Genomic DNA, 24,403 nt, shown 5'->3' on the forward strand with positions numbered 1-24,403 from the left:
AGGTTTTTAGTTATACTAAGTCCCTATGTTTAAAACACATATACATCACAGTCATGTTACAGTTCAGTCATTGTACAAATTTCTACCATCTCTGCTGGGAGGACATTCCTTATATTAAACACATCTATAAAGTTGCATATTCATTATACACTTAAATCTAATGCTAAACTCATAGGAATAATCCCTGGTTTTGTAGGAAATGTATAGTTTAGATTCAAATAAGCCATTGCATTGGCGAATAAAAAGGGTAGGTTTCGCAGTAGTTATATTGTGAGATTGGCAGATGGCTTCCACCTGGCGTATTATTTCCTGTAAATATTAACCCTTTCTCTTTGAATCTTTAAGAAGTAGCAGCTAAATATATCAGCTGATACTAACTATAATGTTTCTCCTGCAAATCAGTATAAAGATACTTCCATCCCTATGGATAAATCAAGAACAAAATCCCTTTAAAGGGACAGTGTGGACAATCACATTAATTGATTGTGATTGGGAGGGAATATGCACTATAGAACATATTTTGTTAGTGATTTGGAACACTAAGATTCAAACTGTGTGGGTTCAAATCCTTAAGGCCAATTGCAAGGCTCATTCAAAGTGAGTAACATCATGATATGTTTGTAGGGCTTGTCATATATCAAGTGATTTGTGCTGGGGATATTTGTTACACTGTATAAAGTCATTTTCCTATCAGATTAAACACAAGCACCAAGGGATGAATTTTGTTATGTGTGAATATCTGCTAAAGATAATCCCACATCAGGATCTGCCCCATAGGCATACATTTCTCATACTGCAGACTAGGTTGCCGTTTTAAAGGAACTGTATTCACAGTGATTTAAATGGACATTACAATGTACAAAAAAAGTATTGTAATTTGAACAGAGGGTTATTTTTGCAGTAATGCCCTTGCTTACTATTTGTTTAACCCACAAGCAGAACATGGTCATTGACCAATTAGGAGTGTCATACGCATGTAAATCCACCAATCAGCTGCCATTTCCTAGTTAAGAGTTGGTATGTGTGGTCTCAAACAAGTGGGACTTTAGTAATGTTTTTAACCCTTTGGCAGGGTCTAATCACATATGCAGCAAGGGACAGAAGTGTTAAAATAAAATGATCTATGAATTATAGCATTTTATGTTTCTTTTGGGATGTCTTTTCTTTTACTCAGAGTGTTGTAGGGTCGGGTATGTCGGGTATATCTGGTATATCGCTGGCATATTGCCTACAATGCAGACTGTTGCATACACAGTCAACTCATTGTGTATCTCTTCCCAACTGTTTGTCTTTCTGTCCTTGTGTCTCCCTTGTATAGAAGGAACAGCACATGACCCCTCCAGTATATCAGTGAATAGGAGTCATCATGCTCCAAAAAACATTTTACAAGGAACACAAGCAGGGAGCAAGACAAACTGCCTCTTCATGCGCACCATATGGTGCATTAACTTCCACTTAACACATCACAGCCCCCACAGACAAGACCTGAAAACAGGCACATCCTGTACAGAAGAGCTTGCAATCTAACAAAATCAGCTAATGAAGGCTGAGGAATTTAGTATCAGCTGGGCACTAACTAGATAGAGCAGATCAGAGATAGCTGTGTATTATGCATGAGAGAATCCAATTAGAGACAAGACAATGCGGAGAATGAGATGAAATAATGCATATCTCAGTGGTTCATTTAACCTATTTGCATCCAAAGGATCACAGCCCCATCTGTTATTCATAATGTGAATATCAGAAGAGCAGTACTATATATTCATATTTATATAGAACTTTGTCCAGCACTTTGACACATCCATCCAGCAAAATTTGGGTTAAGATCCTATTTCTTTTGCCCCCATGAGATTTCTTTTCAAGCATGAAGATTAGGGAACCCCCTCCTCTCCCTTAGAACTCATTCACTCCCTCCCAAGTTTCATGCTGTCAGTTTATACAAAGGCACAGAAAGCATGAAAAGGGGGAAAGTGGATTAACTCTGGAAAAACAGCTTTTAAAAATCTGTTAAAGCCACTCAGGGGACAGGAAGGGGCTTAAGAGACACACAGAGACACAAAAGGACAGACCCACACAAAGCGACAGATCTGCACAAAGACAGAATCTTTAAACAGATAGATGACTGTGGAGATTTTTCGCAACATTAATCACATGGAACCATAAGGTTTTGATAACTCTTCTCACATAAATCTACAGGTTCTAATTAGGCCTTGAGTGAAACCTGCAATATGTTTCTAAAATCATTTAAATAGAAGAAGAAAATAATTGGCTGAAACCCTTTCTTTATGAATAGTTCAGGCAGGGCCCTGTTTGTGCAAATAAAAAAAAAATTGATTTAAGCATTGCAGTTGTTTGTAACACTTTACTATAAAATGAAATTAAAGGGGTATTATAGTTTTTACATATGCATAGTGTATATCAGTCATTTAGCACAGTGTTTTTCAACCAGTGTGCCGTGGTACACTAGTGTGCCATGAGAGATCCTCAGATGTGCCACGGCAGACTGACAACAGTGTGACATATTTTTTAAACTTTGCTTGTTTTTTACTCCCAGTGCAGGGGTAGTTTGTAGGAGGCATGGCATAACAGCACAATACATACAGTATGTGTGTTTGTGTGTATGTGTATATATATATGCTGTATTAGGCTACAATGTGTGATTTTTTTAAAATTTTGGGATGGTGGTGTGCCACAGGATTTTTTAATGTAAAAAAGTGTGCCACGGCAAAAAAAAGGTTAAAAATCACTGATTTAGCATATCCTTGTAAAATATCTGCATACAAAATCAAAATTTGTTAGCATAATTGGCAATGTTTTGCATTCCAGGCACATACGCGTTAAAATGCCTAGTGACTATTTTTATCTTATCTCGTTTGCTAAGGCAAATTAAGGGACAATTAGAAATTGGTCAAGCAATCTCTGTGTAGCCTCTGTTGCAAGGTCAGTGTTTTGGATGCACCGGGAAGTTCTTCAGCCTAAGTGGGTCATTGGTAGATTGCTTCATTTAGTTTTTTTCAGCTTTATGGAGTTTACTTCATTCAGAAATGTTGTTTTAGCTCTAAGCTTTGAGATGAACAAGGGGGGCACATTACTTTTGGGTCCTGGCATCTGCCTGCGCCATTCACTGTAATTGTGTGCTGATAATATATCTGTGCATAGGGAAAGCACTCGCATTGATTAGTGCATGTAGATGCGTGGAATTTACTGTGCAGATCAGTGGGCTCTAGGGATCACTAAACTAGAACACTTAGATTTAAGAGGGAATTTCCTGTTAGATTGGGTTTGGTGAAGTTCCATGCAGCTCAGATATTGGTTTGCAAGTGAGTATCTATAAGATATACTGTATAGAATGTATTGGATAGAGTTCATCAGGCCTGATCAGATTATTTGTGTTTTTACTAGAACTCTCTGTTCCATGCTTAGGGTATATCATTATTTTCATTCAGTATTTTGATTTACATAATTTTCATTTACATTCTAGGGTAAAAAGGCTTCTTTTTTAAAAAAAAGTATATTCTTTTTAAACAAATTTCCTTTTGTTGTATGTGTTTAACCCTTTAAAGGGAGTGTGCACCCATGCCCACTGTATTGCCAGTATAGATTAAGATACAGCTGGTGAGCCCAATCAATAGAGGCATACTTACATATCCTCCAACCATAGGCCATGGCATGGAGCAGCATGGGAGCATGCTAAATTCTTGACTTTTTAGCACATGTTAAACACATAGTGTGAAAAGGCCATAGGTTAAAGGGGCACTCAAGTCAAAATTAAACATGATTCAGATAGAGCAGGAATTTTAAACAACTTTCGAATTTACTTTAATTAACAAAATGTGCACAGAATGAGTCACCAGCTCCTACTGAGCATGTGCAAGAATTCACAGTATATACGTATATGCATTTGTGATTGGCTGATGGCTGTCACATGATACAGGAGGAGTGGAAATGGACATATTTTTGAAATTTGTCCAAAAAAAATCTACTACTCATTTGAAGTTCAGACAAAGTGCTATTTCATTGTCTTTTTGTCATGTGCTTGTTGTTAATGCAAATCTAATGTATACTGGTCCTTTAAATTATAAAATGCTTTATAACAAATTGTATTATTTATGTTTAAATGACATGTTCACTATGATAGCAGTGATAATAAACCCACCCTACACACATACCTGTTACAGACACAGGCTCATTCACCATAGAGCACCCTAGCTGGTTACTGCTAGGCCAGACACAACTCTTATGGAATCTCAGTACGTTCTGACAGCAAATAATCTATCAGTTTAACTAACCACACAACATTAGCAGGAAAGCCATTCTATACATCTACATACAGTTCTGTATTTACACATAGCAGTGATACCACATCTGCTGGGAATATGTTCCATGTATCTACTGCCCTCTCTGTAAATTATTTTATTGTCAGTTTTATTCTAATTTTATCATCTTCAGTAATGGTTTTCTTTTTTTATTTTCAAAATGATTTCTCCCTGAAACACAAATAACATTTTAGAATTTATAAATGGAAAATTAAACTGACATTTCAAAACACATTTGCATGTTTTAATATGTGACCACGTATGTTCTGTTAGTTTCAAACAGCACACAACATAACAAATCATAAAAGGGGACTTCCAGTCAGTTTGCAGTGAGCGAGATATTCCTTTTTCATACTTTTATAATCCTGTGTGTTTAATGTCAGTTGTTGGGTTCAATACTGAGGTGACAGTTTATACCATTGTCTGTTTGTGGTGCATGAACCCTAAGGTACTGCATTTATTTCTATACTGATGGTCTTCTCCTTCCTGCAGGTTTTGGGGCCCATTTCTCCCAACAGCCTTCGGATCAGGTGATTGTAGCTGGTAATTCAATAACTCTTCCCTGCGTGGTGATTGGTTACCGAGGGGTGGTGCAATGGACGATGGATGGATTGGCGCTGGGAGCCGAGCGTGATCTGCCAGGTATTTTAAATGGACATGAAACACAACATTTTTCTTTCATGATTCAGACAGAGCAAACACATTGCAACAACTTTTCAATTTATTGTGTTTGTCTAATTTGCTTCGTTCTCTTGGTATTCTTTGTTGAAAAGTATACCCAGGTAGGCTCAGGAGCTTGGAGCTAGCTGCTTATTGATGGCTTCATATATATGCCTCCTGTGATTGGCTTACCAATGTGTTCAGCTAGCTCACAATAGTGCATTGCTGCTTCTCAAGAAAGGATTGAAGTAAAATTGATAATAGAAGTAAATTGGAAAGTTGTTCACATATGTATGTTCTATCTGAATCATGAGAGAAATGTCCTGTAATCTAAAAAGGCGCAGTACCATCTAGTTATTAGTAATTATGCACAATACCGTCTAGTTATTAGTAATTACGCACAATACCGTCTAGTTATTACTAATTACGCACAATACCGTCTAGTTATTAGTAATTACGCACAATACCGTCTAGTTATTACTAATTACGCACAATACCATCTAGTTATTAGTAATTATGCACAATACCATCTAGTTATTACTAATTACGCACAATACCGTCTAGTTATTAGTAATTATGCACAATACCGCCTAGTTATTATTAATTACGCACAATACCATCTAGTTATTAGTAATTATGCACAATACCATCTAGTTATTACTAATTACGCACAATACCATCTAGTTATTAGTAATTATGCACAATACCGTCTAGTTATTACTAATTACGCACAATACCATCTAGTTATTAGTAATTATGCACAATACCGTCTAGTTATTAGTAATTACGCACAATACCGTCTAGTTATTACTAATTACGCACAATACCATCTAGTTATTAGTAATTATGCACAATACCGTCTAGTTATTACTAATTACGCACAATACCGTCTAGTTATTAGTAATTACGCACAATACCGTCTAGTTATTACTAATTACGCACAATACCATCTAGTTATTAGTAATTATGCACAATACCATCTAGTTATTACTAATTACGCACAATACCGTCTAGTTATTAGTAATTACGCACAATACCGTCTAGTTATTACTAATTACACACAATACCGTCTAGTTATTAGTAATTACGCGCAATACCATCTAGTTATTAGTAATTATGCACAATACCATCTAGTTATTAGTAATTACGCACAATACCGTCTAGTTATTAGTAATTACGCACAATACCGTCTAGTTATTACTAATTACGCACAATACCGTCTAGTTATTACTAATTACGCACAATACCGTCTAGTTATTAGTAATTATGCACAATACCGTCTAGTTATTACTAATTACGCACAATACCATCTAGTTATTAGTAATTATGCACAATACTGTCTAGTTATTACTAATTACGCACAATACCGTCTAGTTATTAGTAATTATGCACAATACCGCCTAGTTATTACTAATTACGCACAATACCATCTAGTTATTAGTAATTATGCACAATACCATCTAGTTATTACTAATTACGCACAATACCATCTAGTTATTAGTAATTATGCACAATACCGTCTAGTTATTACTAATTACGCACAATACCATCTAGTTATTAGTAATTATGCACAATACCGTCTAGTTATTACTAATTACACACAATACCGTCTAGTTATTAGTAATTATGCACAATACCGTCTAGTTATTACTAATTACGCACAATACCATATAGTTATTAGTAATTATGCACAATACCATCTAGTTATTACTAATTACGCACAATACCGTCTAGTTATTAGTAATTACGCACAATACCGTCTAGTTATTACTAATTACACACAATACCGTCTAGTTATTAGTAATTACGCGCAATACCATCTAGTTATTAGTAATTACGCACAATACCGTCTAGTTATTAGTAATTACGCACAATACCGTCTAGTTATTACTAATTATGCACAATACCGTCTAGTTATTAGTAATTACGCACAATACCGTCTAGTTATTACTAATTACGCACAATAAAGTCTCTCAGATACCCAGTAATCTATAAAGCTTTAGATATTACTGTTGGCAGCGCTCTGTCACTCAGTTGTGTAATGTGCCAAAGAAGTTAAACTGTTTGCCTCTCTCTCTTACAGGGTGGTCACGTTATTCTATCATAGGAGACCCTGCAAAAGGGGAACACAACCTGCACATAGAGGGAGTTGAGCTTGGTGATGATGCCGTTTATGAGTGCCAAGCAACGCAGGCTGCGCTGAGATCACAGAGGGCGCATCTAACCGTGCTAAGTGAGTGCAAGGGCCAGAGATTGGGGATCTCACCAGTCAGTTCTCATACAGAGTCAGACACTGAGTCTCTCCCTAGCGCTCTGTATAGTACTCTAGTATCTCTCTGAGCTTCTGCAGTATCCCTGTGCTTGACTCTTCACCTTGCAGTCTCTTGTTAACTTTCTGTCTCTCGCTGGCACTCCCTGTACCTCTACAAGATTAAACTCACACTAACTCCTAGCACCATATGGCTTTTTTCTCTTGTGCACACGCACTGCAGACTCTTACTGTCACCTGGCCTCTCTCCCAATCCAGTTCCACCAGGAGAACCCATGATCCCCGGAGCTCCAGTACTCAACGTGCTGCTGACTACACCATACAATCTTACCTGCCTGGCACCTGTGGCAAAACCAGCAGCTGAGATTACATGGCACCGAGATGGGCAGCAGCTGGACTGGGCGCTTTACTCCAAGGTTAGACATCAATGACTTAATGACTATTATCTGTTTAGCATGTTGCCTCTTCTACAGTGGGTTTCATTCTATTCCAATTAAAAAGCTCATCACAGTATTTATATGCAAAATCCCCAAGACTTAAACTGAAAATTCTGTAAAATAAAATATTGATTAAAGGGACAATCTAGTCAAAATGAAGCTTTCATGAGTCAGACAGGGCATGTAATTTAAACATCTTTCCAGTTTACTTTTATCATCAAATTTGCTTTGTTCTCTTGGTATACTTTGTTGAAGGCTAAACCTAGGTTGGCTCATATGCTAATATCTAAGCACTTGAAGGCTAGCTCTTATCTCAGTACATTTTATTAGCTTTTCATTGGCAAACAGGGCTAAAATGTATGTGTGCCATATAGATAACACTGTACTCACTCCTGTGGAGTTATTCATGAGTCAGCCTTAATTGCCTGAAATGCAAGTTTGTAAAAGCACTGAGAAAAGGTGACAGTCTGCAGAAGCTTAGATACAAGGTAATCACAGAGGTAAAAAGTATATTAATATAACTGAGATAAGGAGCAGTCTGCAGAAGCTTAGATACAAGGTAATCACAGAGGTACAAAGTATATTAATATAACAGTGTTGGTTATGCAGAACTGGGGAATGGGTAATAAAGGGATTAGTTGTCTTTTAAACAATAACAATTTTCAAGTGGACTGTCCCTTTAACAAATTTACATACGGAACAAAGTCTGCTATCTTTTACTTGTCTGCACTGTATAAAACAGTCTCCCCCTCCTGCTGCCTGTCTGTCTTACACATCTGATATTATTTTGTACCTGACTGTAGGAGCTGCTATCGGATGGGAAGAGTGAGGGTGCCGCCAGCATGCTCCTGATCACCCCAGGTTTAGGTGACACAGGATCAAGCTATACTTGTCGTGTTAAGAATGCTGCACTTCCAGAGGGGCGCGAGAGAGCAGTGACACTGAGTGTGCAGTGTGAGTGTGCACTCCTATATGTAGTTTGTGTAGTTTATCCACACATGCAGAGCTGACAGGTACAGATAACAGATCTGATATTGCACACACCTAATCCATATATTCTATAGCACAAAAAATAGCTCTTATAACATCACACTGCAGTCATTTTGCTCCCTACCACTGTATCCCCCAAATCAGATCTTGTCTCTCCCTTGTACCCTTATAATGTACTGCCACCATGTGGTGTGACTCGCACACTGCAGCCATTACCACATCCTGTTACCACAGCTTGTCTGTCACCTGTCTTACCAGATCTTGGGACCCCCAACACTGCTCCCCCAAACCAAATCACATAACCATTCCCCAATCAGATTTTGCTACAATATAATGCAGTTTCTAACCTGGTATTTATCACACCCCAGTTCACCTGGGGGACTGATAAAATTACCCTCAAATTAATCTTTGTTAATGGTCCTGCATTTTACCAAATTACATAACATACCCAAAATAAATTGCCAGATTGTAACTAAAACAGAACTTTTACTTTATTTTATTTTTTTAAACCTTCTCAGTGTCCAGTAATTTGTTTACTTTATCCCAATTACAGACCCTCCCAAAGTGACACTGTCAGTGGAGCCTCCCACTGTCCCTGAAGGAGGGACGGTTACGTTTTTATGCAGCGCAGAATCCAATCCAGAGGTCACAAGTTACAGGTAAGAATCATAAACATGAAATTATAATGGAAGCAAATGAGAAAGTTGCTTTAAATCACAAGCTCTATCTGAATCATGAAAGAAACATTTGAGGTTTAATATCAATTTAACTATATGTTGTAATATGGCTTTGACTTTGCATTGTACTTTCCATATTTAATTTTTCTGCTTTGTCTGTAATCTGAAAACTGCTTTTTTTCTGCTGTTTCCAATTCTGGATCTTATTTATCTACCTTAAGAAGCTTTTCAAGCAGTGTGTCTCCAGTCTGCAAAACTCCAAATTGAGTATTATATGCTTTTAAAGCCATTATTTTTTGTGTGCAGGTCTTATGCAATATATTTAAAGGGACATTCCGGTAAAAATGTAAATGCACATAGATTAATTATATCTTTGAATAGAAACATATTTGCAATAACATGTATAAGCAAAAATGTTATCACTGTTTTAATGACATTTTTCTCTGCACGTTCATGTGAAGTATAGCTAGATATTCTATAAATAATGCAGCTGCTCAGAGTGCCAGTGGGGCTTGTATCATGTCAGCAATTAACTAATTGAGTCATTACCAGATGGTACAAGCAATTTAGGCTCTCTAATCAAGTGCTGTGTTTTTACTGCTAGTGCACGGTGCATACTTAAATACACGTATACAGCTATAACTTTTATTAGAAGCATTGTTGCTAATACCTGTATATTACAAAAATGCTTATATATATGGAATGTCCCTTTACTTACTGAGCTATATAAAACTAGATTTTAAACAACTTTCTAATTTACTTCTATTATCTAATTTGCTTCATACTCTTGATATCCTTTGCTGAAAAGCATATCTAGATAGACTCAGTAGCTGCTGATTGGTGGCTGCACATAGATGCCTTGTGTGATTGGCTCACCCATGTACATTGCTATTTCTTTAATAAAGGATCTCTAAATAATGAAGCAAGTTAAATAATAGAAGTAAATTGGAATGTTGTTTAAAATGGTATTCTCTATCTGAATCATGAAATAAAAATGTTGTGCTTAATGTCCCTTTAACCCAGAGCATTTATTAAAATATATAACTCTTATTCCAGATGGGCAAAAGGCGGCGTGTTGCTTCCTGTGTCAGGTGATAGATACCATGTAACCGCAGATCATACGTTCTTTACGTCTCCTGTCTCATGCGAGGTTTCTAACAGCGTGGGCAGCAGCAATGTTAGCACAGCCATTAACGTGTTGTGTGAGTATTATCCGCATGACTCAGATATTGTGACTTTACTGCTGACGGTCATACCCGGGTATATTGCGACCAGTAAATGTCAACGTTTTTATGGAATTAGTAAATGTATAAAATGTGCAGCCTGGACAGTTGTTTGGGATTTAAGTATAATTGATTTTATTATCCTGAATAGACAGTAAAGCAGTTTGTATTCAATGCTATTCCAGTCTGTAGTCTGTACCTTAAATGCATAACAATAAAAGGATATCTACGAGAACAATTTAAACCTTTCAAAAATATTGTTTTTTGGTTGCATCAAAAATTGTTGAAGTCAAAGCTTAAAACTAATATGGAAAATAACAGGACATGCATGTTTGTGCACAGCTGATACTTAAAGGGACTACTCCAGAATTGTTATTGTTTAAAAAGATAGATTATCCCTTTATTACCAATTCCCCAGTTTTGCACAACCAACACTGTTATATTAATATACTTTTTACCTCTGTGATTACCTTGTATCTAAGCCTCTGCAGACTGCCCCTTATCTCAGTTATATTAATACACGTTTTACCTCTGTGAGTACCTTGTATCTAAGCCTCTGCAGACTGCCCCTTATCTCAGTTATACTAATACACTATTTACCTCTGTGAGTACCTTGTATCTAAGCCTCTGCAGACTGCTCCTTATCTCAGTTATATTAATATACTTTTTACCTCTGTGAGTACCTTGTATCTAAGCCTCTGCAGACTGCCCCTTATCTCAGTTATATTAATACACTATTTACCTCTGTGAGTATCTTGTATCTAAGCCTCTGCAGACTGCTCCTTATCTCAGTTATATTAATACACTTTTTACTTCTGTGATTACCTTATATCTAAGCCTTTGCAGACTGTCCCCTTATTTAAGTTCTTTTGACAGACCTGCATTTTCGCCAATCAGTGCTGACTCCTAGCTAACTCCATAAGCATGAGCACAATGTTATTTATATGGCACACATGAACTAACGCCCAGTAGCTGTAAAAAAATGTCAAAACACAATGAGATTAGAGGCGGCCTTCAAGGGCTTAGACATTAGCATATAAGCCTACCAAGGTTTAGCTTTCAACTAACAATACCAAGAGAACAAAGCAAATTTGATGATAAAAGTAAAAGGGGAAGTTGTTTAAAATTGCATGCCCTATCTGAATCATGAAAGTTTAATTTTGACTAAACCGTGCCTTTAAATCTCATTTGCTTACTGTTTGATATAAGCGCTTCAGAATCTGTTGGTGCTTTACAAATAACCGATAATAACAATAAAACGTGCACATAAATATTAGCGCTGCGGAATCTGTTGGCGGTCTACAAATAACCGATAATAATAATAATAATAATAAAACGTGCACATAAATATTAGCGCTGCGGAATCTGTTGGCGCTCTACAAATAACCGATAATAATATAATAATAACAATAAAACGTGCACATAAATATTAGCGCTGCGGAATCTGTTGGCGCTCTACAAATAACCGATAATAATAATAACAATAAAACGTGCACATAAATATTAGTGCTGCGGAATCTGTTGGCGCTCTACAAATAACCGATAATAATAATAACAATAAAACGTGCAGATAAATATTAGCGCTGCGGAATCTGTTGGCGCTCTACAAATAACTGATAATAATAATAATAACAATAAAACGTGCACATAAATATTAGCGCTGCGGAATCTGTTGGTGCTCTACAAATAACCGATAATAATAATAACAATAAAACGTGCACATAAATATTAGCGCTGCGGAATCTGTTGGCGCTCTACAAATAACCGATAATAATGATAACAATAAAACGTGCACATAAATATTAGCGCTGCGGAATCTGTTGGCGCTTTACAAATAACCGATAATAATAATAATAATAAAACGTGCACATAAATATTAGCGCTGCGGAATCTGTTGGCGCTTTACAAATAACCGATAATAATTATAACAATAAAACATGCACATAAATATTAGCGCTGCTGATCTGTTGGCGCTTTACAAATAACCAATAATAATTATAACAATAAAACGTGCACATAAATATTAGCGCTGCGGAATCTGTTGGCGCTTTACAAATAACCGATAATAATTATAACAATAAAACGTGCACATAAATATTAGCGCTGCGGATCTGTTGGCGCATAATTATAACAATAAAACGTGCACATAAATATTAGCGCTGCGGAATCTGTTGGTGCTTTACAAATAACCGATAATAATTATAACAATAAAACATGCACATAAATATTAGCGCTGCGGAATCTGTTGGCGCTTTACAAATAACCAATAATAATTATAACAATAAAACGTGCACATAAATATTAGCGCTGCGGAATCTGTTGGCGCTTTACAAATAACCGATAATAATAATAATAAAACGTGCACATAAATATTAGCGCTGCGGATCTGTTGGCGCTTTACAAATAACCAATAATAATTATAACAATAAAACGTGCACATAAATATTAGCGCTGCGGAATCTGTTGGCGCTTTACAAATAACCGATAATAATTATAACAATAAAACGTGCACATAAATATTAGCGCTGCGGAATCTGTTGGCGCTTTACAAATAACCGATAATAATTATAACAATAAAACGTGCACATAAATATTAGCGCTGTGGAATCTGTTGGTGCTTTACAAATAACCGATAATAATAATAACAATAAAACGTGCACATAAATATTAGCGCTGCGGAATCTGTTGGCGCTTTACAAATAACCAATAATAATAACAATAAAACGTGCACATAAATATTAGTGGTTAGGGAGACAGCTGCACATGCAGTTAAACAAAAAAACATCTTTTCCCATTTTAAGATTTATTTATTTTTGTAAAACAGACGTTCCTACACTTTTTATTTAGGTTGCCACTTTCAACCATTAAAGCTATAGGTATTTTGTTTATCAGCCACTGAGCATTAATCCCACGGACCAGTATTGCACAGAAATTCACTTCCTGTTTGTTTCAAAATTAAATTTAACAGCTTTTACTTAACCTTTTTTAAGCAGCTAAATGTTTGTTTGTTTTTTAACAGGTATAAATATTCTTCTTTCTTATACATGATAAAAAAAATTATAGTTAATGTCCTTTTAAGTAAAGATGGGTTTACATGGGAAAAAACATATACATTGGTCAATACTAATCAAGTGTTATGAGTATATAGAAATTTGTGTTGAGCCCATAGTCCTAATAATCTGTCATTTCTGGTGCCCTGTACAGTTGGTCCACTTCTGCTTACAGAACCTCGCCCTATGACCGTCGATTTGGGAGGAGATGCTTCATTTTTCTGTGGTTGGACAGGAAATCCTACTCCAACACAATTCTGGACCAAAAGGGGATCTGGAGAGGTGAGTTAACTACAAATATATATAGATAGATAGATAGATAGATAGATAGATAGATAGATAGATAGATAGATAGATAGATAGATAGATTGATAGAAGATAGATAGATAGATAGATAGATAGATAGATAGATAGATAGATATATTGATGTGTAGATTTCTAGGTATCTATGTTTTAGTGTTACTTAAAGAAGGAAAAATATTTTCTTTGTTTAATGTCTAAGGATTAAAAATGTAGTCAAAGTTGCAAACACCCCCAGTTTGATCCTGTTTACATAGCTTTTCTGTAGACATTTTTAGTATAGATGGCAGTTTAAACAGGCAAAAACATGTATTTTCAATGGAAAAATAAAGTAAATAAGCAATTTGTAAAAAAAATTAATACACCCCATCAGGTAACATGGATCATTGGGAACAAATTATGGGGAGAACATTTTACATTACAAAGTCCATATTTCTACATTCAGAGACTAATTCTTTATGTTTATTTTCTTTAACACAAGGTGCTCAGTAATGGGAACACCCTATCACTGACGAAGGTAACTCGAGAAGACGCTGGAACATATGTGTGCAAAGCCATCGTGCCAAGGATAGGAACTATGGAAAAAGAAGTGACACTTACTGTAAGAGGTAAGTAATAGTAAAAAAATACAAAATATACATCCCAGAAAATGAGGAGTGGGGTCACAGCAAAAGATATCAGATTAAGTAAATATAACTATAAACAAATGTATTCAAGAGAAGATGCAAGGTTCTCCCTGAGTAGAATATTTCACTCCCAGATATTTATTCATGGGGACACTGATACTCAAAAGGAATCATCACTTGCACAGTAACAAAACAATAATGTCTTGTCTGGAAAGGAACAATAAACATTAATACTTGTGCCAAATTATCTGTGCTCAAACACTTATTGAAACTATGGGGCCTATCTATCAAGCGCCGTATGGAGTTTGAGGGCCCGTGTTTCTGGCGAGCCTTCAGGTCTAAAGACCGCTGCTCCATAACCTGTCTGCCTGCTCTGAGGAGGCGGAAAGACATTGGCGCAATTCAACCTGATTGAATACGATCGGGTTGATTGACACCCCCCTGCTAGCGGCCGATTGGCCGCGAATCTGCAGGGGGCAGTTTACAAGAGCTGCTGGTGCAATGCTGAATTCGGAGAGTGTATTGCTCTCCGCATTCAGCAAGGTCTCTCAGACATGATCCGCAATATCAGATCAGGTCCGACAGACACTTGATAAATAGGCCCCTTTATCCTTAAAGGGACACTGAACCCAAATGTTTTATTTCATGTTTCAGCGTGATATAAGCAACTTTCTAATTTACCCCTATTACCAATTTCTCTTCATTCTCTTGCTATCTTTATTTGAAAAGCAAGAATGTAAGTTTAGAAGCCGGACCATTTTTGGTTCACAACCTGGGTTGTGCTTGCTGATTGGACCAATAAACAAGTGCTGTCCAGGTTCTCAACCAAAAATTGGCTGGCTCCTTAGCTTAGATGCCTTCTTTTTCAAATAAAGATAGCAAGAGAACAAATAAAATTTGATAATAGGAGTAAATGAGAAAGTTGCTGAAAATTGCTGCTCTATCTGAATCATGAAAGAAAAAAATTGGGTTTAGTGTCCTTTTAAGGGATATGAGACCTACATTTTTTTCTTTTATGATTCAGATAGAACAGCAATTTTAAACAACTTTCTAATTTACTACTGTTCATTTTTTCTTTGTTCTCTTGGTATCTATTGTTGAAATGCAGGGATGTAAGTTTGGGAGCCGGCCTATTTCTGGAGCACTATATGGCAGCAGTTTTGTAAGAATGTTAACCATTTGCAAGAGCACTATATGGCAGCATTATTTCCTGACATGTAGTGCACTAGATGCTACCTAGGTATTTCTTCAACAAAGAATATCACGAGAACAAAGCAAGTTTGATAATAGAAGTAAATTGGAAACTTTTTTAAATATTATTTTCTGTCTGATTAACAAAATAATTTTTTGGGGGTTTCATGTCCCTTTAGTTCCCTCTAGGACACCTCCCTGGTCATCTCTAAGCCAAATTATTCTTTTTACCCTTTGTTCTATGTCCGTTACAGCCAGTGAGAAACCATATTGACAACCCACAGACTTTGTGTTGCTTGTGCACTCGTATACGAAAACTACCTAAAGGGTAAGTGTGATTTTACAATAATAGAGAGCGCACAACACAAAGCTGTGGAGCGGATAAATACGGATTCTCATTGGCTGTACCATTTGTTAAGGTAAAACTCTGCATTACCTTGCAGGTGATAGACAGACAAAGCCACAGGATTGATGCAACTCAGTGTTTAATAAGTTTATGTTTAGTTAAACTCTATGATTTGGTCTCTTGTTTCAGGCCCGCCTGTTATCACCAGTGAAACTCATTTTGAGGGCACAATTGGAGGAAAAGCGCGCCTGGAGTGTGTGGTTGAGACGATGCCCATCCCAGAAAGAATTGTAAGTTTGCACATTTTATCTCTCCCAGATTGTCCCTTGAGTATTATTGACTATCTGATAATGCAGTATTGGTCCGTTATCCCTCCTGTTATTAAAGTATAGAGCAGGCTGGTGAATCTGTCTAAGTGTGTGTCCAAATTACCAGTAATCTTCCAAAAAATGTTCTTGCCTGCAGTATGGAGCCCAGGGACACTACTGCCGCCCACCTGCCTGGTGTTTTTTTTACCTCGGGCAAGCATTGCTATGACGATATTACTGTCTGTCCATGTCTGATAATCTCTATTTTCCTCAGGTTTGGTCCTGGGAGGAACACAACCTGGAGGAAGGCTCCTGGGGACGTTTTTCTGTGGAAACCCGAGTGACCAATGAGGTAGCCATCTCATACCTGATCATAGACGCAACCGAGCAGTCAGATTATCTGAACGAGTATAACTGCAGTGCCCAAAATCAGTTTGGGGAGGACTCTGTTATCATCTCACTGAGGCAACAAGGTAAGAACTTCACATAAACTCATATCAGGATTTTACTCCCTAGGACTTTTCAGGATCTAGTCCAGATTGTATTAAGAGACATTAAAAATGATATTACAGTGCCAATGAGAAACCAAACACATTTTTGCTTCTGCTCTGTGTCACCAATAGAATTATTAAGTTGTCCTTAGCAATCCTTTCCATAATGATGTATTGTGCACAAACATTCATTTCCCATTAGTTTAAATAAGTTAAAAATATATATATTAGTTTAAAAAAAGATCCTTTTTCAGCTTAGCGTCACTTTAACATTGAGGACTTAATATGTTTTTGTGAACCTGCACACTTAGAAATTGTTCCTTAGCAAATAGAGTTTTACTAATAGATACAATCTATAATGTGAATTCCAAGTGATATTTCCACCAGAACTTAACGTTTTACCCACAATTACCAACATATTGAATAATTCTTATACTATGAACAATATACATCCTACAACTAATGGAGAGTAAGAGACAAAAAAAAAAAGTCAAAATTAAGCTTCATGGTCACATAGAACCTGCTATTTTAAAAGGCTTTTCAATTAACTTCTTTTATCAAATTTAATTAAATCTCTTGGTATCCTTTGTTGAAAAGAATACCTAGGTAGACTCATGAGCAATGCACTACTGGGAATTAGCTGCTGATTGGTGGCAACACATATATGTCTCTTGTCATTGGCTCATCAGATGTGTTCAGCTAGGTCCCCAGTAGTACATTGCTGCTATGGAGCTGACTTTAACTCTTTGCAGGAATTAAACACACAGTTATACACAAGCAATAGTGCATATTATGCTGGTGGTAAACAGCTTACCCAGTTTAATTTTTGTCTTAGTATCAGCTTCACCTTTTGTAAATGTTCTGTTGCGTCTTGACTTGAACAATATTTTTGGTATCTTACCTTTATTCCAGCCGCTTTACCGCTGACATTCTTGGCGATTGCTCTGGCATCAGGGACGCTATTCTTGTTTGTGATGGTCATAATCTTTGTACTCTGCTGTCGCAAACCTAGAAAAGGTAAGAATCTTTTTACTTGCTCTCCCGCCCCTGATCATTTTCTTCGGATGACCTGAAATCTGGTTTTCCATTTCTGTTCAAGCGCTAGTGATTATTAATGTCCAGCAGATAGAGTCTAAAACATCATTGTTTCTTTTGTTCCATCATGTCTTTGTTATAAATCTGTTCTCTATACTTCTGGATCATTTCTGGGGCTTGTATTGGGTTGAGATGATGATGAATATCTAAGTATTCTTGTTGTTTTTTTCCCCCCTCTAGCTGTGAAAGACACTCAGATTCTGGCTGTGGATGTGTCTGGGAGTGAGGCAAGTGACAAACACCACAGTGATTCTGAGGAGGACCTTAAAGAACCACTGGTAAGGACATCAGTTCTGGGTAGTTTTGTTTATTGAGACATAATAGAATAGATTACAAGTGCAACAATATTGTGCATTACCATCACTCTATGGGGCATATGTATAAATGTGTGAGTGTACATGATACAAAGTAGCGTATCATGTCCGCTGCACATCGCTACACATTGATAAATGCCGACAGCATACGCTGTCAGCATTTATCATTGCACCAGCAGTTCTTGTGAACTGTTGGTGCAATGCCGCCCCCTGCAGATTCACAGCCAATCGGCCGCTAGCAGGGGGTGTCAATCAACCCGATCGTATTCAATCGGGTTGATTTCTGTCCGCCGCCTCAGAGCAGACGGACAAGTTATGGAGCAGCGGTGTTTAGATCGCTGCTTCATAACATACGAAGCTTGATAAATATGCCCCAAGGTCAAACAATAGCACTTCTATTTTTGCAGTTTTATAAGGAACATATTCTTTACCCCTAGAGCGATAGTCTAGGGCACATTAACATCTGCATCACTCGAGCACTAAGCCGAAGGTGCAATAATCTGAGGATGTGCTCAACTCAAGTATTTGAGTTGTCCATTTAGTTCTATTCTATAGTAATAATAATAATAATAATTGTTTACTTCAGGTCTTAACCCCTTCAGGACAGAGGCAACTGTCCGCGATTGAAACATAAACAAAAGTGCAAACAGGATGTCACATGATTGTCACTGCAATCACGTGACTCCAAACAGCACTGATTGGCTCCTGGTGTACTGCCTGAGTTTTTAGGCAAATCGCCCAGTCAGATCCATCGGATTGTTAGCAAGCAGGGGAGCACGACGAGGCAAAAGATAGGACGTTCCATGCCGTCCTAAAAACGTTAAAGCCCAGCGCTTTTAAGACAGCATGGAACGTCCGTTAAAAAGCCTTACATTGTACAGTGGTATTATGGGTTGCGTTCAAGCACTAATCTCACCATTTGTAGTACAAGTGAGGATCTTCTTTTAAAAGCACAGGGAGCGCTAAAACAGTTTTGGTTAGTTTAGATGCTTGGGTTAAAATATTTAACCACCCACTTGTAATACGAGATTGTGCATTATTCTTGAGGTCACACAAAAGATAAAGCATCCTGCACGATTGCAAATATAAAGGAGATTATACAGGGGGGTTGAAATTATATCTGGTTTGTTGATTTTTCTGTCATAACATAAACTTATTGTTTCTTTTGTTTTCCACAGCAAACAGACACAGAATCCAGAGGAACCTCTCAGACAGAGCACAGCGAGATCCCTGAGGAGCCTCAGGTAAGTAACTTGTCTACTCTCCAATTACAAAATTAATCTATAATAATCTAATCATCAAGGCATAAAAGATTATTATCATTTCAGTGTCCTCCAGTGGTGGAGTTAAAGTTAAAGGGACTATTTTTTTCTTTAAGGATTCACATAGAAGATACAATTTCCAACAACTTTCCAATTAACATATATTATCAAATCTGATTTGTTCCTTTGATATCCATTGCTGAAGGAGCAGCAATGCTCTGCTGAGTACTAGCTGAACACATCTAGTCAGCCAATCACTAGAGTCAAATGTGTGCAGGCACCAATCACCAGCTAGCTTCTACTAGTGAAGGATATGTACATATTCCTTTTTATTATTATCAGTTTGTAGAGCGTCAACAGATTCAGCAAATTCAACAATGGATACCAAGAGAACAAAGTACATTTCAAAATAGTTGTGAATTTAAGTGTCTTAAAATAACATGCTGTAAATCATGCATGGTTACATTTTACTTTCCTATCCCTTTAAACTTTGATGATTCAGATATAGCATGCAGCTTTGTCAAATTTACCTCTTTCTCTTAATCTCCTTTGTTGAAGCTTAGCTACTTTCCATGAAAGCATACTGAGATAGGTTTAAGACCATGCAGCCTGAGCCCACCTCATAATTCTCTTATGAAAAGGAGTCACGTTTCAACAAAGGAGACTAAGATAAGGTCTAGGTTAATTTGATAACTGAAGTATATTAGAAAGTTTTAAAATTGCATGGTCTATATGAATCATTAATGTTTAACTTTGACTTTGATATTTCTTTAAAGGGATATTCTAATGCAAAAAATACACGCTCTAATTTTAAGACTGTAATTCTTGCATTTCTATATTAACCCTGCACAAAAGGGTTAAACACATTGTTAATGTCCTGTTTAGGAGCTATAATCATTGGAGCTCCCAAACTGGAAATCGCAAGTGTTTGGTTGCCCCATGTGACTGATTGGACGACTTGCCTTGTTCTGCACTAGATCTCCGATGCTTGAGGCTCCTCAAATGGATTTTTCCAGTGTATTTTACCTCTTTTTCTCTGTTAAACACATAGTTATGTAGGATCATTAAGGCAAAGATTACATTTCCAATGAATATGACAGAGGGCACTGCTAAACTTAATATTTAAAGAGGTAGCCAATGCTGGTTGGAGGTCATTAATTTCTGTTACTACTTCTGATTAAATTGATCATCCCTATTTACCCATATAGTTGACCTAATACAGCACAGGGCATCTAAAAATACCTCCTATGCAAAGTTATGGCTGTTGACAAATTTGGAGGTGCTACCACAGTGATTGGGGTGACTGACCCCTCACAATGGATTTTGCTCTACTTTTATCTTCAGATGTTTTGTAACTGACACTTTTATTTAATTTTATAGGATCCAACCAATGGATATTACAAGGTCCGAGCTCATGAAGACACTAGACCTCTACCTGTTTCTTATCCAGAATTCTCCTCTCCACCACGCCCCATATATTCAGCCCCCACCTCTCTCCCTCCTTTGTGCCCTACTCCATCTTTTCAAGCACCACCAAAAATCTATGACTATGCTCACCGCTATGCCACCACACCACGCCCTGGAACTGACCGGATTCACATTCCTCAAGTAACTTCTCAAATGCCACTAGGACACCATCCAGCACCTTATGCTCGTGCCTTCTGCAACTATGTTCGGCCAGACCGGTACGATTCATCGGTGCAAGGTCCTACTCTCTCACGACTCTCTTACGCCTCTCTTTCCACACACAGTGATTATGGGCGACCCACACAGCAACGTATGCAAACTCATGTGTGACTGTCAGCTCAAACTGCAACTTTCCCGCAACGATTTTAATACCAAACAGGCTAAAAAGGCTTTAGTCTCATGGTTGAGAAAACTCAAGCAATATGACTGTTCTGAGGCATGAAAAGGAAGATCAAACTTGTAGCCATATTGCACCTAGTCAAAAACAAAATGGCTGCGTTGTGTCTTCCTCTTTACACTTTGAAACTGCACTAAGTTTTTGCCCTGTGATTATAACTGTAACATAAGTTACTGAAGAAACAATGCAAAGGTCAAGGGGCTTATGCAATTACAAGGCAAACAGACTTAAAATGAACAATGGAATTTGGATTTATAGGAATTCATTTCAAAGCGGTTTCATTTTGTACAATCGTCCTACTTTTGTGGAATAAGGAATTTAGCACTGAAGACAATAACAAGTACTAAATATATTTTCTGATAAACTATGGTGTTATGAGAGCTCAGCTATGAGCAACATCAAAAAGTATATATGGCAACATAAGCATTTTGGAAAAAGTTTGACACTTTTGTCATTGTAGAACTAAAAGCCATTTAAGTTATCCTGGTAAAATAGTGACCTCTTGTGGCTCCAGCGTTTACTGCAATCTTTTTTTAATATCTTTTTTTTTCCCAATATTTAACAATCTTAAGGTTTGTGGCTATCAGTGTGAGCCACGTGATTTTCTTTTGGAGCATTTTTCTTATACAGAGTTAAGTGTATACACAGTCTTCTGGTTTAAAATGACATTACTAAAGTTGCAGTATTCCTTGCAATATTTTTACCCCTGATTCCCAAAAACACACTACAATATATTTATTAACCCATTCATAGTTAGATGTTGCTACATTATAAGACATGAATAAATCTCATTATTTAAGAACTGAAAACAACAAGATTTGAGAGTCTATGACCAAAAACTATTTTTGATATGTAGATATGAATGCAGATTGTTATGAAATGCCTATGTTATAATAGAGCTGGACTGCAAATTCGAGGAAAACATTCAATTCTGACAAACCTGTGGCAATTAAGAGGTTAAATAAGACGTGTGTCTTTGCTATACTTAACCCATTATTGCGCTTTATATCCAGAACCTTTTTTTCCTTCTTTAGGTTTCCTGCCTTAATTATTTTCCTCTTTTACTTGTATAGAACAAATGATTTCTTGTTATATATATCATATATATATATTTCATATATTTGTCATCCCTTGTTATTTTCATATGCTTTTGCGTGTATATTGACACAAAGATTATTGTTTTTTTAAACTGTAAATATCTGAAAATATTTATATTTAATTAAAAAAATGAATTTTCATCTTGTTTTGCTTGTGATGTAAAAGTTGTGATGTGAGATATTCTGATTGAGCTTAAGGGAACTTTAAGGTATTTTATCACTTTTTATTTATTTTATTTTAAACAAATGTTATGTTGGTGAAAAAATATGTCAATGTATATGAGTAGCGCTGCAGAAGTTGTCTCTTTCCGCCAGTAAACATAGTCATCAGTTATGCGCAAAGATGTGTTCTCAGCATATATCAACATCAATTGAAACAGTTATAACTTAAAGGGATAGGAAAGTCATAATAAAACTTGCATGAGTCATATATAGCATGTAAATGATTTTCTTTTTTTAAATTGATATGTAAGTTGGTGATTGGTGGATACACACATGTGTCTCTTGTCAGTGACACACAAGAATTCAGCTAACTCCAAGTAGGGATAGGCTGTACCGCTCACTTTTTGGCCTCCCAGGACAAGCTCGTAATACCGGCGCTATGGAAGTCCCATTGAAAAAAGACTATACGCAATTTGCGTAAGTTGATTTCCGGTAAGGGGAAAAAAGTGTGCGGTGCCCCTTAATCTGCAAGACTCGTAATAGCAGCGTTAATAAAAAAGCAGCGTTATGAGGCTTAACGCTGCTTTTTTACTCATAACGCAAGACTCGTAATCTAGCCGACTGAAAATGCCCATATCACATGAGAAATCTTGATCACATTAAATATGTGAGATAAGCGAGTAATAAAGTGTATCAAATAAGCATAAAATAGTGATAATAATAGTAAAATAAGAAAATAAGAAAATCCTGTTGGACCGACTGGCTATGCATTCAGGGCAGCTCTGCTTGTAACCGCTGGTACAGTGATAAGGTCTGTATGCAAAAAAGAAGAAAGAAGGGGCACCTTATAGCATAGCCATGTATCAAAAACAGAGTGAAATACTAAAAGCGGAAAAACACTTTTTGATGGTACTAAATGTAAAGGTGCAAAAGGGCAGGCTGACGATCACAGCAGTCAGCTCGCTGTTTCACAGGCATTAGCGTCACTGGATTCCAACCTCGTCCGATTGCCTGTAGTGGGTTGCTACATTTTCTTGTTGCATGGTTACATTCGTTGTTACATTTTACCATTGTAAAAGTTGCATAGGTTATTTCATAATATGTATCAAAATACTAATACTATAGACACACCCTTTTTTTATATATATTTTTTTATATATTTTATACATTCTCTTTCTTTCATCATTGTATAGAACATACACGCAAAATAAAATGCAACTACAGGATCCTTATAAGGTTACTTCGACATCCATAAAAAATCTGTTGCATACTAAGGGCTCAATTTATCAAAACCCTACGGCTTCAAGTTCTCACAAGAACTTGCTCGCCGTAATTTAACAAGCAGCGTCACCAGACCGCTTCCCTAACCTCTTCGCCACCTCTAAGGTGGCGAAATTCAATCTACGCGGTCTAGATTGGCTGTGTGTGGGCAAGGGGCGGGATTGCATGCCGCTCATGTGCAATGGTGACTATCTGTGGGTAATTTCGCCCCGCCATAGGCGAGCTGAGGCACGCCCCTGTCCGCCTCAGCTTTGTTAAATCTAGCCCTTAGTATTATACACGTTTAAGGTTGCACTTATGTATTAATAGGCAAGTTTGATCCAACATTATAAACGTAGCTCTGTGAGAATATTTTCATAAAAACACACACATATATATTTAATATGAAAGGTATGTCGTTTTTTGTATATCCATGTTAAGGTATTATTTATAAACGTGTTTTTA

The 24,403-nt window shown here is 36.9% G+C and overlaps 1 protein-coding gene across 1 annotated transcript in view; it reads left to right on the forward strand.

Moving 5' to 3' along the window:
- The window catches only part of KIRREL2 (kirre like nephrin family adhesion molecule 2), a 31,716-nt gene extending 9,266 nt beyond the window's left edge, over positions 1-22,450 (forward strand). The window contains exons 2-15 of the mRNA XM_053689836.1: positions 4,809-4,958; positions 7,060-7,209; positions 7,504-7,661; positions 8,486-8,636; positions 9,226-9,331; positions 10,406-10,551; positions 13,777-13,904; positions 14,404-14,530; positions 16,275-16,375; positions 16,668-16,866; positions 17,797-17,901; positions 18,160-18,257; positions 19,472-19,537; positions 20,936-22,450. Of these exons, the coding sequence (XP_053545811.1) occupies positions 4,809-4,958; positions 7,060-7,209; positions 7,504-7,661; positions 8,486-8,636; positions 9,226-9,331; positions 10,406-10,551; positions 13,777-13,904; positions 14,404-14,530; positions 16,275-16,375; positions 16,668-16,866; positions 17,797-17,901; positions 18,160-18,257; positions 19,472-19,537; positions 20,936-21,352 (2,102 nt within the window). The 3' untranslated portion in view covers positions 21,353-22,450. The remainder of the gene's footprint in view (positions 1-4,808; positions 4,959-7,059; positions 7,210-7,503; positions 7,662-8,485; positions 8,637-9,225; positions 9,332-10,405; positions 10,552-13,776; positions 13,905-14,403; positions 14,531-16,274; positions 16,376-16,667; positions 16,867-17,796; positions 17,902-18,159; positions 18,258-19,471; positions 19,538-20,935) is intronic.
- Positions 22,451-24,403: the final 1,953 nt, after the last annotated feature.

Source organism: Bombina bombina, chromosome 8 (genome assembly GCF_027579735.1).
Source record: "Bombina bombina isolate aBomBom1 chromosome 8, aBomBom1.pri, whole genome shotgun sequence".
NCBI lineage: Eukaryota > Metazoa > Chordata > Amphibia > Anura > Bombinatoridae > Bombina > Bombina bombina.